This window comes from Enoplosus armatus, chromosome 21, assembly GCF_043641665.1.
Source record: "Enoplosus armatus isolate fEnoArm2 chromosome 21, fEnoArm2.hap1, whole genome shotgun sequence".
Taxonomy (NCBI): domain Eukaryota; kingdom Metazoa; phylum Chordata; class Actinopteri; order Centrarchiformes; family Enoplosidae; genus Enoplosus; species Enoplosus armatus.
In genome coordinates this window covers 5,938,241-5,954,601 of record NC_092200.1, presented here as the reverse complement: position 1 = coordinate 5,954,601, position 16,361 = coordinate 5,938,241, and the positions used below count along the sequence as shown (strand labels likewise).

At 44.3% G+C, this 16,361-nt stretch overlaps 1 protein-coding gene across 1 annotated transcript in view; it reads left to right on the top strand.

The window, feature by feature from the left end:
- The window catches only part of gli3 (GLI family zinc finger 3), an 87,417-nt gene that overhangs the window by 62,860 nt on the left and 8,196 nt on the right, over positions 1-16,361 (top strand). Inside the window, exons 5-10 of the mRNA XM_070927816.1 lie at positions 1,855-2,060; positions 5,226-5,387; positions 8,988-9,189; positions 10,628-10,847; positions 11,914-12,027; positions 13,005-13,145. Coding sequence (XP_070783917.1) covers positions 1,855-2,060; positions 5,226-5,387; positions 8,988-9,189; positions 10,628-10,847; positions 11,914-12,027; positions 13,005-13,145 — 1,045 coding nt within the window. The remainder of the gene's footprint in view (positions 1-1,854; positions 2,061-5,225; positions 5,388-8,987; positions 9,190-10,627; positions 10,848-11,913; positions 12,028-13,004; positions 13,146-16,361) is intronic.

Below are 16,361 nucleotides of genomic sequence, written 5' to 3'. Positions count from 1 at the left end.
TGTTGTGATCTGTGTAAATGAGGCATGTAATGGTGGCGTGTGGGCACATGACTTGCTTATCATAAACACACTGTTTCACACACCTGTTTTGAAGTGCACAGTTTCCCTCAGCGTGGAGGAAGTAAAAACAGTTTCTCGTGAATTCTTTTTTTGACAGGAGACGTGCAGAAACGCACACAAAAAAAAATTGTGTTGCAATGTCAGATATGATCCCTTAATCTGTCACCTTTCGCACACTTTAACAATGAGGCTTTTGGTGAGATTCCTCTCAGGACTTCCCCTCCTGAGAGTGCTGTTGTCTTTTTCACACACACCTGCTTCAGCATCACCGAGACATGTTGTCACACACTTGAACACAGTGAAAGCCCTTAAAATCGTCCCGTAGCCCCTTTGGGCTCATTACAGAAAGGCTCACGAAGACAAAGTTTGTATGTGTGAATGTCTGTGTACACATATGTCGGTGTGTTTCTGTGTCTTGTCTTGAGTGTGTGTGTGTGTGTGTTGTTTCCGCTCCTCAGTGCTCATTATTTGCACTGGCCTGAGCTCTTTCATTAGGGGGGCTGTGAAGTGGAGGGACGGAGGGGCCAGTAGGGGATCAGGGGAAGGGGCGGAGGTCGTAATTGGGCTGTTCCGCTCCCCTGGCCTTGCTCAAGGTCACTGTGAGACAAACTCTGGGCCAGGTCTCTCACTCTTTCTTCCCCTTTCTCTCGTCTTTTCCCACCCTTTTCCATCTCTCCTCCTCACCTCCCTCTTAAACCCCCACTTTTCTCTCCCTCCCTCCTTCCTTCATCCTCTCCTTCTCCTGGGGTCTTTTGTCACAGTAGACTGGTCCACTGGGGAGCCACAGAGAAGTGGAGGGGCTAATTCAGTCTAATCTCTTAGCCTGTTAATGTCTGGCTGATATGTGGATTTCTCCACATCCTCGGGGGAAGGCCTTTGTGGTGAAGGCCATCATTATGAAGTTTCCTAGCCCTCCTAGCCAATTATAAGAAGGGAGACAAATTAGTTCATCTCAAACTTGGCTCCTAAGAAGTTTTCTTGATTGTTCTCAACTTTATTTCACATCTCATACCATAGAGACAATTCACAGTAAAGGTTTGTGATAAAAAGAATAGCCTGATAGTGCTCATATTTTCTATTTAAAGAAAAAGATTGTGCATCTTGTGTGAAACTTGCTGGATGGATTTTGTACAACATTGTAACCGTCATGTGCAATTCTGTACACGGTTTCAGCTCAAAGCCAAGTTTGAAGCCATCTGAAGTAAAGTGGTGTAGCGTTGCTTGTCTGGCGCTGGCCAGCGGTGAGCTCGGTCTAACGTTTCCCTCTGATTAAGACACAGTGGTGAAAGCTGCCTTTGATCTGAGGAAATGTCTGCGTAGGGAGCAGTTGGAATGCAGCGCTCTCCTCTCCGCCTCGCAGATGGAGAGAGAGAGATAGTGTCACAGTCCATTTGTCCGGCCTTGCCACTGCCAGTCCACCCACGGTAGTAAAGTCTGGATGGTCAGAGCCTGTCAGGCCTAATGCAATGAGCATGATGTCCCTGAGGAAGTCCACTGCTTTATTGATGTTTTTGTTAATGTTGGAGCTTAAGAGCTTAATCAACTCAAAAGATGTTATTATTCCACATGTGGTGACTTAATTAGTCAGATTACAGACTTCTGCTCATTCAGGAAAGTTATGTTGAGTGATTTTTTAATATCTTTTATAATTTATTCCTATTCCATATTCGTCAAACTTCATTCAAACTGCGAGTCTTTACGGCAATCACAAACAAGTTTTATTTTGAGTTTGTAGCACATTTGAAATATGTATTTATGTTCTTTCTATACTTTCTTCTCCGTGTGTCTCTGCAGGCCTCCTGGGCTGGCGGGCAGTCCAGCGTTCTCCGACATCTCCCTCATCCGGATCTCGCCCCAGCGGAACCCCTCTGTGGGGGCGGAGTCGCCCTTTCACCCTCCGCACCCCTACATCAACCCATACATGGACTACATCCGCTCACTCCACAGCAGCCCCTCCATCTCTGTTCTGTCAGCCACCCGGGGCCTCAGCCCTGCAGATGGTGAGTAAAGTGAAACATACACCGACGCACAAAGCATGATGCATATATACACTCAGCACACACACACACACACACATCTGCACACAACCCCAGCAGAGCAGAAATGACCGACAAAAGCTCAGTGGACCCTTAAAAATGATATTTGAAATTGATTAGTGAGGTTTGATTGCTACTAGCAGGAATCTCGATTCTCTATATCAGTTTAATTCCTCTTTGAGATCAGAAGAGGTCAGGTGAGAGGCAACTAGATCCATCTCTATTAAGACCCAGGGGCTGGTGAGATGTTATCTGAGTGAGGCGGCGGGTGGATGGGAGCATTATGAGTGAGGCGCGATCCGCGTGGGTGGGGGCGCAGGTCGGAGGGAGGCTAATCCTTTTGATCTGTGAGTCATGTCAGAGACCTCTGGAGGATGCATCAGTGAGCGGCAGGGTCACGTACAGTTACAACGCACACACCGAGGGAGGGTCGGATTCAAGTTCAGGGTTGGGGGGTCGGTTGTTATGGTGTCCTACAGGGAGCATTTGTTTCCTGAGATCTTATGATGGATTTGGACTGGGAAACAGATGAAAGTGGACACCAGAACCAGTTGAATTATAAAAAAGCAATCAATATTAAAAACGATTAAAAAGGAAAACTCTATGCATCTTTTAGTGTCGTGTGATGAAAAGATTGGTAGCATTTGAATTATGTGATTTTAGCATTTACTAATGCTGAAATGAGAACTTGATTAATCAAATTGATAAATTGTTCATTTTGATGACTTATTTGCTGTTTCCAGCTTTACAAATGTGAGGTCTTGCTGTTTTTTTGTTTTTTTAGCTTTCAATTATTTAAAATTAAAATACGTCACCTTGGGCTCTGGAAATTGTGAGTGGCATTTTTTCTTATTTTTTTTTTTGACATTTTATGGACTAAATAATTGAGTGGTTGATTGCAAAAATAAATGACAGAATACTCAATAATGAAAAATCCTATTATTACCCTACTATTTTCTGTGTTTTTTAAGATTATGCAGGTTAAAACCACTACAGCAAACAACAAAGCAAAAAACTTAAACTGCTGCAATGATCACGCCATTTAAAGTGCGCCTATTAGCCGAATATCTGCGTTCACCTTAAAGGTCCTCATGTCGTCAGCTATCGAGCTTTTGGCACTTCAGCAGCAGAGACCCACTTTAGCTCCCCACCTTGTGTTGAAGTGTATTTCTGAAAGGGCAGATAGCAGGGGCATCTCCTCTGAACCAGCACACTCGACTTTCGTCTCATCCAGGTCTGTTGAAAGCTGTGTCTAAGTGAAGAGCGAGAGTCTCTGCTCTTTGCGAGCAGGAAGCATGTACTCAAGCTCAAACTCTCTACCCTCCAATTTTCCATTACCACAACATAATGTGCACCAGTCTCAGCTTGCTTTAAATCAAAATAGTTTCTCCAACCTACCACATGATCCCCTTTCAGTTCATAATGCTGTGAATTGTGAATGAGGCACCTAATTACTCCTTTAATCAATCCAGTGATTAATTAACCCATCAGCTTTTGTGTTGTTAGTATATCACCACGCTTACAGGGAGCCCTTCCTTCTTCAATATGCATTTTTTTTTTTTTACTACCAAAAAGTACATTTGAATAATGATGAATTAATTAACAGAATCTAATGGAGATTTGAAGTGGGTGGGATTTAGTGCCACCCTCTTGCTGCCACACATTTACTTTCTTTTTTTTTTTTTTTTTTTTTTTGCTCCTCCCTCACAATATTTCTCCGTGAGATGGGGTTCAGAGGTAGGCTTGCCCCTGATCCTATTGTAATGCTGAAGGAGCACCCGGTGGCTCACCAAGTCCTGAGGCAAGTCTCTGCCTTCTCCACGTCGAGTGCCACACTGACAGCCTCCCCCTTTACCCCTCCTTTTTGCCCCCAGGATCGCACTCGGATGCCAGCATTTCTGATTTAGAAATTCCGCAAAGCCCTTTTCTGTGCATGGATACTGAATGGGCCATATTATGGTTGAATGCAAAAGCAAAGCTAAGGCGGAACAGAGGAGACAATTAAGAAACTCCCCCCTTCCACTGAAGACATAATACCCAGATCGAATTAATTTAGAATTTTTTCTTACATTCATTCAACCAATCATGGATGCATATTGCAGGCATACAGGCCAGCCTTAAGAGGAAATCTCCTCATACAGTGTTTCTTTATTTATTTTCTCTTTATTTCTTCAATTGGGGGGGAAAAAAGAGCTGAAGCACTCTGTGAGTCTGAACCGATTCTATATTTGCATCCAAAACCACAGTGTTAGTCTTTTCCCTCTCTCTTTCTTAGGATATTTGCATAAGGAAGCCCACCACCAGATGTTTATTTTTAGGCTACGGTTCAAGGACTTACAACACTCTACTGTATAACTAAGGGAATGACTTGGAAAAGAGAGGCATTTTGAGAAAGAGAGAGAGAGAGTGAAGTGGAGGCAGAATCGTTTGCTGTATCTTTATGCATGCAGATATATCTGGGCAGATTTAGGCCTTTTGTTTTCCTATAGAGTTTAAGGGCGCACAGTCGAGGAGCAGGTTGCATATCTGCAGACTGCAGCCCTGATGTGTACAACACACAAGCACCATCTCTGGCAAAAGATGTGTCAGCCCACATACTCTTACCACACACACACACACACACACACACACACACACACACACACACACACACATAAACACTCTCTCCTAAGTGATCAAGGAACAGTAAGAAGAAGAGAAAAGGCTGTTTAAGAATTGTATTGTAAGACGATCAATTATGCCGTGCTCTGTATGAATGCATCAATCAAACACTAATGCACACTCACTGTAATCTCTGAGCAAGCATCCGGTAATCCCCAGTGAGGCTCTCCACTTCAGGTGATGCTCCCTGTGCAGCTGTTTTGCTTAACTTGATGGTGTTGCTAATGTGCTCATTACTGTTCTGCTGAGCTGATTATCATCTAATGTAAATGAACGCAGGTTTGTAATGCAGTGCAGGTGCTCTCCCTGTCGTGTTTTTCCCACTGCCTGATTCTTTTTTGTTTCTCTACTCTCTCTTCTTCAAATACTCTCTACCCACCCTTTTTTCTCTTCATCTCCTCATCTGTCACCTTCACTTTTTGTTTGCCTTGCTTCTTCTTTGCTGACCCGATCGTTCTCCTGCTCCAGCCCCTCACACAGGTCTGACCACGGCCGAGTACTACCACCAGATGGCTCTGCTGGCGGGCCACCGTAGCCCGTACGCGACCGACCTGCTCCCCTCCGTGGCGTCCACAGCCGGCGCCAGCAGCGCCAGCGCCCTGCACATGGAGTACCTGCAGGCGATGGAGAGTAAGTCTGCACTGATCTCACACATGACTGATAGCATAGCTTACGACTGGGATCAGTTCTCATAAATAGTCCATATGCAGTGTTATGCCAGGAGGTTTGAAACTGATCCAGGGTCAGCGGTTCTTGTGTGTGAAATTTTTATTGACCATGAGAGTTTTCTGAACTTATCCAAGTTCAGGTTTATAAATCAGTTCTTCACAACACTCGCCAGCATGGATGAATATAATAATATTCATTTATAGGGGCCAGTTTTGCACATCGTGGCTGTTGCTGTGAAAACCACGTATTTTCAGATGCCCTGTTTTCAGCTTTGTGACAATGAATTTTCAGATAATCCTTCAGGTTTTTAAATGGTTTATTTACCATGAGAGTTAAGAGACATTTCTTAACCCATAAAGGAATCCTTCACCATATTTGGAGATACAAGGTTTTCAGTGGACAGTAATAATGTGAATTTGGTGAATTCTTTAATCTATTCAGCCATATATATCAACCAATTTTTATGCGTCTAGGCTAAAACCAGTCTAAATATGATTTAAAAAGTACACATCTAGGTTACATCTATTGTTTTAATCACTTAATTTCAATATGTATCATATCCTAGCTACACAGTGAAATGTAGTTATTGAAATGATGATTAAACAACAGTTTTAGGAAACCTAGACATGTAAAAAAAAAATAGATTTTTCAACCAGATGTAGCCCAGTAGCTGAAAAGACAAATGCCTTATGGGATTGCACCTTAAAGTATTATGAGTGCATAGCTGCACATTATAGCATGGGTGGCCCCTGTGGGAATTCAGCCTTTAAAATGCACCTTCACGATGCACCTATCTTGTACTATATATAGATCAAGCTGCAGCTCAACCGCGGTGAGGAGAGACCTGCAACTTTACTTTGACATGATTTAAATGAGCTATTGTCTTAATGTGTTGGGCTCAGGACTGTGTGCAGAGGACTTATGCTAATGAGTTATTTTAAAGTGTAAATAGGAAATTAAATGCACACTGAATCTTAGAAAGGTCAGACAGCCTCACCCTGCTCCCTTTGATGAGAATGTATTTAGTCAGGCAGACGCCGCTTTCATGGAAATCCGGGGTGAAGTTCCCCCTATTCCTCTGAACAAACTAATTAAAACTAGCCAAACTTGTGCGGGTATCAGAAAATTAATTGCTATTAAGTGGGAATTGGAATGTCCCACCATTCATCACTGGAGAAATCCTTTCTTCTGTGTCACTTTTTAAGATTAATAGACTGAAACAAAACAATTAGGGCCAAATTTAAGTGGAGATGCGATGCTCCTCACTTAAAAAAAAAGCCTGTGATCATTGCTGGTAATAAGTCATCACGTTTCAACAATGTGTGTTCCAACGGCTGAAAAATTAACACTTTAAAGCTTTGTTGGATTTCAGAAAAGAAAAAAAACATACAAAGAGCAGAGTCTATCAAGAGGCTTTCGCTGATAATCTGGGCTACCACGTTACTGCGGCTATTTTAGTCTATTTCACATCAGTGTAATTACCTTCAGTGAGAGCTGTGCTAATGAAACAATGGGCCTGTCCTGCCTATTTGTGCTTTAATGGGCTATTGTCTATGTTCGCACTGCCTAATTAGTGCCATAGCTCTCATAGATGACGATACTAAAGTCTGTATTTGTGGTCTTTATTAGTTCATTTAAATCTCATTGCTATTTTTTCTATTGTTAAGGCATTTTTCTCATTAATAATTTCACTTTTAGTAACATTTTGAACACTGGAACTTGTGTTTGATACAAACAAACCATTTAATTGAAGTTACTGATTATTTATTATTTCTGGGCCTGTAATTTCAGTAGATTACCAATAATTGTATCTGTTGAGCAAAATTTACTAAAACAAACAGAAGGTGACACATAATCTATATATTGAAAATTAATTTCAATTACACTACTTTTAAATATGTCCAGAAGTATTGTTTCCCTTAGTATCCCTGCATGTCCTAAAGTTCTATAAGTTTCTATAAGTAAAACTCTGGCCTGGTCTTGTATTCACACTTCAGCCCTCCCCTGTGATAGCGTCCCTCTCAGGTGGCCCCCAGGCATGTCGGCGAGGGTTCAACCCCAGTTTTTGGAGCCAGCTTTTATTTCCAACGCCGTCAGTCCGGCCTATCTAAACCCTCCCTGGCCACAAGAATTAATGACGCGGCGCGTAACCAGCCATCCCGTCCATAAATCAAGAGGAAATTAGAGGGACAGTCCTGCTACGAGCCAGGACGCTCCTCTCTCCGTCTCCCCGGGTTGGCCAATTTATCATTTGGGCTGTGCATTAATAAACACCACTCCCATGAGGCTTTGCAGTGGTGGGACGCTGGCCCGGCTGTTGAATTAGGAGAATTCACTCGCGGTGGATTCGGCTTGTTTAAAAACTGTCAGGTGTGTCAAATTTTAGACATAGAAGGTTGGATTTGTCCAAACCAGGAGGATACAGGATGCATTTTTATTTCAGGATTATATGTATATATGAAATAGTGAAAATCAAACATGTCGAGAAGCGTCACGTGACAAACTAGATTGTATTTAGCAATTGTGTGCGCTCAGGGATTTGTATGTGTATATGTATGCCACCCCTCCAACACCCCCTCCAACACTAAGACATAAAAAAGACAGATTTTCCATACAATGACAATGTAAAGGGGGTGTTGCTCTCCATACAGCTTCACGCCGTAGTTGAAACTCAGGCCTATGTATGCCAGAACACCACCGCTGCCACCGCAGAGCCATCCACACACACACATTCACATCCACACACTGTGATTACCATGTGAATGGAGCGTTCTGTAATCGTTGGATGTGTCAAACGAGAGATGGAGCATTTACGTTTGGGAGATGGATGGATTGTGGGGGACGTAAATATGGAGGGGGGTTATCGGGGCTGCGTAAGCTGGTTTTGTTTGCCTTTATAAAATAACTCAAAATGTTTTATTTCCAAGTCTTGAGTCACAAAGTCATTGTGTCAGTTCACGCACAAAGCGCGACATCCCCTCAGCGCTTTTCCCCCCTCCTTCCATCTCCCTCTGTTTTTCTCTGTCTTGTTTGTGACATCTCCATGTGAAAAGACAACAAAAGTCATGTTTTAATCTCTACCCGTGGCTCATTGTATGTGCAGAGAGAATGGTTGTGCCGTTTCCGCCTTTTACCTTTTCAAACCCCCTTTTTAGTATTTCCAGTCAACACTGATTGCATTTGAATAACGAGTCAAATTGGACTTGATTAAATATTACCATACACAGTCAGAGCATTTCTCCAACATAAAAGGCATGTTTTCTCATGGATGAAATGCAAGCAGTGCATCAAGTGACAGCTGAACACTCATTCAGATGAGCCTTTTGTCTGATGATTGACAAAAATGTCATCTGTTGGGGTTAGATTAGGTTAGAGTTTGGATGAAGTCAAACAGAAAATCACGTATAAAATGCTCTTGTTTGATCTGTAACTAATTTGTAGGAATTTAGCTGATGCTCTTCTCCAAAAAACATGGAATGAGGGAGCAGATAAGGTTTCATTTTAACCTTTCACTTTCAGTTGTTTCTTACTCTCATCTCCTCCTCTTTCCTCGTCCTGCAGGCTCTCGTTTCTCGAGCCCGCGGCTGCCGTCGCGGCCCAGCAGGAAGCGCCCGCTGCCCATCTCGCCCCTCTCTGAGCACAGCTTTGACCTGCAGACCATGATCCGCAATTCGCCCAACTCTCTCGTCACCATGCTCAACAACTCTCGCTCCAGCTCCTCCACCAGCGGCTCCTACGGTCACCTCTCCGCTGGAGCCATCAGGTAATAGTCCCCCATGAATTATTCTCAAAGCTGATGTAAAATGGAAGTTCCCTGACATGTATGATCCAGCGTTTCTGGAGCTTGACCCATGATGTGGACTAAAAATCAGGACGGTTCAGATTTTAAACATTCTTTTTGTGAGTCCCCAAATATTATGTTATGGAAGTGCAGTACAAAATCACTGGATTACCCCTTTAAAGTTATAAAAAAAACAACTCTCGTCCTGTCAAGATGTCTTTCAGGAGCTTTGATTGATTGTGTTTCTCTCAAGGTGGTCATTCAGGGACTGTGCCAATAATAAGTCAAACAGCGGGATCTCCTCGGGGGGAATGATGTTGGAAATGATTTTCTAATATCATTGATTGGTGGATTTTTCATACAGAACACATCAGAATATTACTGTAGTTACAATGCACTTTAACTTGTGTGAGAGAAAAAGGGAAAGAAAGTGTGTGGTGGAGCGAACAAGAGTGTGTGTGTGTGTGTGTGTGTGTGTCGTCCATGTCAAACCCCCATGTGGGTGACGATCTCCCAGCCAGCCAGTCAGCCTGCCTCCCCGGCGGCTCGTGTCAGTCATCCGGTACACCTCATGGAAACATCACATATATCACACCCCGGTACCAGAGGCGAGCGAAGGGAAGAAAAAGAAAAGAAGAGAGAGGGGGGGAAGGAAAGATCCATCGCCCCACCCACAGACATTGATCAGCGATCTGTAAGAAGAGCCTGATCAATCATGCTGCACGCTCAGCCACTGTCCTTGTGACAGGACCCAAATAGCCAGAGCCAACAGACTGATGAGTGATATGACAAGCGGATGGGCCCCCAAATGTGTCTCGGTCCATTGATTTCCACTCGGCTCGTAATAAGATCAGCAGACATATGGGTCGCGACGAGAGCGAAGCGTCAGCGCTCAAGATGAATGGAGGCCGCTGCTGTCGAGCCACACAGATCTGTGTTTATCTGGTGGTTCACCTGCGGTTATCCTGACCCCGGAGGAGGTTTGGTGGCTTCTGGGATTTTTAGGATAAACAAAGTTAGCTCGGGTTGAGGGTAAATAAACTGAGGACGAGTCTGTTGCAGGAACAGGGAATTAATTCTGCTTTATTTACATGGCTATACGACACACTCCAGATTGTTTATCATCTGTATCATTTGCCCAGTGGAAGAATGACATACTGTTTCACACAGACCACATGATAATTCACTGCGTGTTAACAAGCTGAACATTCATTGGCAGGGATTTGCCGGCAGCCCCGTGGTTCCAGCATTACCACACCATCTCCTGTCAGATTGTCCTCAGGGACGAGGAGCTATCCAGAACAATCCATTTATTCACTGTCTTTCCCCCCTTTTTTTTTGCCTCATTTCAACTGATGTTTTGCTGAAGTTTCTTTGCCTAATATAACTCGTCAGCCTTTCCCTCTTCTGTTCTCTCCAGCCCAGCATTAAGCTTCGCCTACCCTCCGACCCCGGTGGCTTTGCACGTGCACCAGCAGCTGATCGGCCGTCAACCAGGCATTGTGGGCTCTGCTTTTGGCCACAGTCCGCCCCTCATCCACCCATCGCCGGCCTTCGCCACCCAGAGGCCCGTACCTGGCATCCCCCCCTCCGGGCTCAGCGCCAGCGAGCGCTCAGCAATATCCAACGACTCCTCACAGGTGAGAGCGGCGGCAGGTGCCTGTGCGATTCATCATCACAGGTAATAGATAGCGGCGTCGCATGCCAGCCACATCTCGGCGAAACGCAGCGAGCTAACGTGGTACAGGCAGGACCCCCCCTCCACGTGCTCATCTCCTGGGAGTTTCCTCCTACTTGTGTTGTCTCTTGTTTTCAGACTGCCGAGCACAGCCCAGAACGTGCCTGCAGCAAACAACAAGGGGCTTGTTAGCATAGAATCCCACTGCTGACTCCATTAATCACAAGAGAGAGAACAAGGATATAGAGAGGGAATATTGACATGGATGGATGGATCCAAAGGGCCTTTTTCCCTCCTTCCTCAACCCTTACTGTATGTGCGGGCCCACATTTGAAGTAAATATTCAATGTTTATTACCCGTCCTCCCTGCTGTTTCCCATCGCTTGAATTTTGTGTTATCGTGAATGAGGCCTCATTCAAATTGGGTACGCCAAAATTGCCTTTCCCTCCTCCTGAATAAAGGGAATATTGCTTTGGGGCCACGGCCATTTCTCATTTGTTTCAGCTAAGATAGAAGGACAAATGTGTTACACGTTACAGAGACTGACAGGCTCACTACAACTCACAACAACATTTTCAGGAAAAAAACAAGGAAACCTCTTTCCTTTTCCACAACCTCCTTGTTAATTCTTTTATTCACGTGAGCTTGGTATGTAACAAGATTTCCCCCAAGGAGCGAATTTAAGCCCGGGCCAAAGTCAGGTCATCCATTGGTTCAGTGAATTGGTTCATGAGTTTGTTTTAATTGCTGTGATTAGAGGAGCTAATGCCATACAGTCAATTGCATAGTTTTTCATTCAGGCAGTTGAAGCTCTTGCTTTGGACTGAAGATGAAGCCATTATGGTGTGAACACAGTTGTTTTTTTTCAGCTTGATTAAGTAAATGATTGATTCACTTATAAGCATCACGTGCATTTTTAATGATATTATGAGGATAACATTGAAAATATGTAATATTAAATCATCTATATAGTCAGGTTCATGTCATGGGACGCTTGAAATGATGAAATATTTTCTGTTTTCCGCAGACCAAACCAACAAGTGAATCTGCAGTGAGCAGCACTGGAGACCCAATGCACCACAAACGCTCCAAAATGAAACCAGAGGAAGAGTTGCCGAGCCCAGGCGCACTGAGCGTACAGGTGAGGACATTTTTCAGCAGTATAAAAATATATTTTAGTTTACCGGCTCCTTAGGATATTCTTCAGCTATCTGGCAAAACTATCCACTCTCTCACGCTGCAAATTGGTTGGTAAATCCCAGAATTCACTGGCCAGGTTTTATTTTTAGATTTTTCCAGTAGAATCGGAAGCCCATATATTGGCTGGTCACCTGCCAAAGTGGCCGCAACAATAGACAAGCTTACCAGCCACAGTTTGTATTTATTTATTTACCTGCGTCTGGCAGTTTGCTGGTGTTAGTTTCCCCCCCGCTTTTATCAGCCGCTGTTTCCGAAGCGAAACAATTCATTGATTTTGGGAGACTAGAAGGAAATTGTTTTTTCTTTTGTTTAATCAAAAATTTAAGTGGTTGGAAAAAAATGAAAGAGAAATGTGATAACAGTAAGTGTTTGCATCTGCAGGAAAAACCTTATTAGAGTCGATATTCAGGCAGCAGCAGATTTAGCCTGAGGTGTGTGGTGGAAGCCCAGGCTCTCCTGAATTAGCCCGCACCAACTCTCTGCTCCACTCAGCCACCTAACTGTGACAGTGAAATATGTCTGGGCTAATAGAGCAACCTACAGCAGGAAAAGGGGGTTAGATTCCTCAAATACTCGCCCCGGTCCTGTCGTATAACAACCCCCAAACACAGAGCGGGGCTTTCAGCGCTACATTTCCGCTCTCCACACTTTTCTCCCAGGCAGCCAAACAAGGCCAGATTCATAGGGGCACCGTGGCTGAGACCTGTAACCAAATAATTCTTGGCTGTGCCTTTCATGTAAACCAGCAGGGCGGTAAAAAATTACTTTTATGACTGGTTTGGATGGACTGATGTTGGGGAGAGGAAGGCAGTTTCCTGTAGCTTTTAGGCTTTTATGTGGAGCCCGGTATTAAGTTGATTTATTTCCATTATTTCCATTACATTGTTGAACTAGAACTTTGTCGCTGTTGTTCCTCAGGACCACCCTGATGGGATGACCCTGGTGAAGGAGGAAGGGGACAAGGATGAGAGCAAACAGGAGCCAGAGGTGGTTTATGAGACAAACTGCCACTGGGAGAACTGTTGCCGCGAGTTTGACACGCAGGAGCAGCTAGTACAAGTGAGTAGCAAACTCAAAAACAGAGTCACATTTAAGGTCTAACTCCAGCATAGAATGCTTGATTGTCCACCTAAAGCTGCTCCAAGCATTTCTATACATTGGCAGCTCCAAATGGCAGCTTTGAAATATCAATATCCAGAAATCCTGTAATGGTATGTCAGTAAATTGTGCATATAGTGTTATTTTTTTATTGATTGAAAGAGTTTAGAAATAGGAACAAGAAAGGCAAAAGGTTTTCATTTCACTCGTTAGTTGCGATTCTTCCTGTGGGCAGAGAAGCGTTCACACTTGACCCCGGTTGTTCTCCGGGACCTTTCTTGTAGGGAAACACGGAGACACAACAGGGTTGTGAGATGAGTGAAGACTTACATAAAAAGCTTTCCCGGTGCAGCTCAGAAAACACACACCAAAACTACAACGTCTTTTGGTTTGTATGCTGCGAGAGTTTTCAGTGTTTCTCTCTTCAAGCTCAGTAGATCCCAGCAACATCCACTGCAGCTGCACTATTCTGCACAATGCCTCCTATCAGGGCCACAACCCCTGCCTGCGCATCTGTGCAGCCGCAAGCAACCTACAGTAGAGTCAGAGCTGCAGGCGTTGACTGATACTGCTGCTGGATTCCTGATTGGATCCAGGGACGGTGGTAATGGGCTCAAAAAGCTGGAGAGCACATCTCACAGCAGAACTGGGCTAACTGATTTGGCGGGTTAAGCCTCCCAGAGTCAGGATGTGAGCTTTGTGTACAGCACTGGACCGGCCCTCCTCCTGTCTGCTATCAGAACTCTCACACAGCCCGGGAGATGGATGGCTCTCATCATGTTGTGCCAGAGGGGTTCACTGCTAAGCTAAATATTAATGACGTTATGGTCGCGTCGCCCCCACTATGGCTACTTACGCTGACGCTATTAGCTCTGCTGCTCTCTTGCGGCCTGTGAACCGCTTCACCCGCTCAGCCAACTGAGAGAGCCGACTGAAGTTGGAGAAGTGGTGGAAATACATCATTATGATGCCGTGAACAAGGGACGCTGGAGTGCACACACACACACGTGCACATGAAACACACATCACCACACATCTGATAGAAAGATCCTCAGCTCTCCACAGCTGTCTATTTGCCGTCTTGACATTGCAATCCTCAGCCGCGGTGGTAACCCCTATCTATAATTGATATCCTCAGCGCGGAATGGGCTGCCTCCCGTGTTTGAAGGGCTCGGCTCAAAGGTTGAGAATCTTGACAACTTCTTGCCCCTGTTTCAGGGGGCGAGATGAGTTAAGGTGGTGGGAGAGGAGGGGAGGATGGCTTCTTAATAGAGGAAAAGCTTGCTCACATCCTCCCCCTACTGTAGTCACACCAGGTGGCCATCTGAGCAAAACAATGTCCTCTCATTCCTCCACATATACTATCCAGCCTAACCTTGCCAAGCTGCACTTAATATCAGATTGCCATGTAGACAGACACCAACAAAATCCTTATTAGTTTTCCATTTTCCATCTTGGAATGTTATTTTTTCTTTCTTTTTCTGGCATTTGACTTTCTGATATTGCATTTTATTTCTAATTTTCTATGCACATGCAGATAGAGATGCCAATAAAAGTCTTCGCCTACAGAATCCCTGCCCTCTAATTCAGCAGAGCGGACGAGAAAATGCTCTTATCTCTCTACACCCCCACCCCCCTCAGTAATAGGATAAGTACAGTATTTGGACCACAGTGGCTCTCCTCACACACTGGGAGGGGTTTGGGGGTGGGGGGGATTTCCATATAACCAAACAATGGAGCGTCCCTTCCCCCTGTACTTGTCTTCTGAAATGGCTTTGGGGAAAAAAACATGATGAGAAAAAAAACAAGGTTTCTCCTTGTTGTAACCACTAGCTTTTGCACAAAGTTTACACACGGATTCATATTCAATGACGGCCTTTAAAAACTGCTGTGTTGACGGTCCACGTCATGAAATAAATGTTTTTATTTAAGTGTTAAAAGTAAAGCCTGTGCTCAAATGTCCCTTTTCCTTTGTGGTTGGCCTAATTTTAGAATTAAGCCTTCACACCACCCTCATCGCTTTCCACCTTGTTCAAAAGCACTCCTGCCGAGCTCTTCATGCATATTTTTACACTCTCCAGCATGCTCTCACCATGACATGCTGCGGCGCTCCTTTATCATCTGCGTTTAAGCGCTCTCGGTGCAGCCGATAAGATAAACATCAGATCTATGCAATTTAGCTCACTTATCTGGCCTACCCAGTCAGCAAAAGCGAAGCGGGTGTCAATTTTAGTTTGCTGTATTTATTTCATTTATTACATTTCAACTTCTCTATACCTCTCCATCTCCCTCTCCGCTCAGCTCCACTTTCTTTTGCTTCCCCATTTTTTTTGGGCACAAACCTCTCCCTCTCCCGTTTTCTCTTTCATTTTCTCTCCCTCCCCTCTTTCCCCTTGGAGGGAGTACTTTTAAAGATAAGGCCTGGTGGCTTCTTTAATGTCTCTCTTGAAGTGGGCTTTTTTCACTCGGTTTTGTCGCCGGAGATGCCAACCCCACACTCCCATAATTCCCTAATATGGCCTTGCTCAACAATCTTTTATTATTTTCTTATGGATCTTTTACTGATACTTCACCATGGAGAAATCTGCAAGGGAGCTATGCATTTTCAGTGTCCTTGTATGATGAAAAAAAATCTGTGTCCTCTAAGTCGGATACGAGGGACAAAGAATAATCATTTGGAATTTGAATCAGCATAAAAGTTGATTGTTTTTTCATCACTTACATTTGCTAAATGAATTAGCATAATTCATTCTTTGTAAAAATGGTCTTTTCTGTGATCCATTTAAAGTGTATTTATCTTATTATTGTTATTTACTGCATGACCACTTGAAGAAATGTGTGATCTTGTGAGCACTTAACCTTCAACAGCTGAACCATTTCGAACTTGAGAATTCAGTTTCTGTCTTGCGGATTTTTTCAAGGATGTTTCAGACTATATAGTCGGATGGGATTGGTGGTCTGTATGTGTGTGTTCTCGCAGCTCATCAGGCCTTTCCCACCCTCCACAGCCCACCATTCTGTTCCAGGTCATCTACATAGGTGGCGCTGTGATGTCCTTGTTCTTAGATGGGGAGCCGGCTCTCCCTGTGTGCAGCCTTGTTGAGGCGGCTGCTGTGCGCCTCCCCGGTGTTAAAGGGAGATAAACGTGGGCACAGTCTGAAGGCAGCCCCCTCTCTG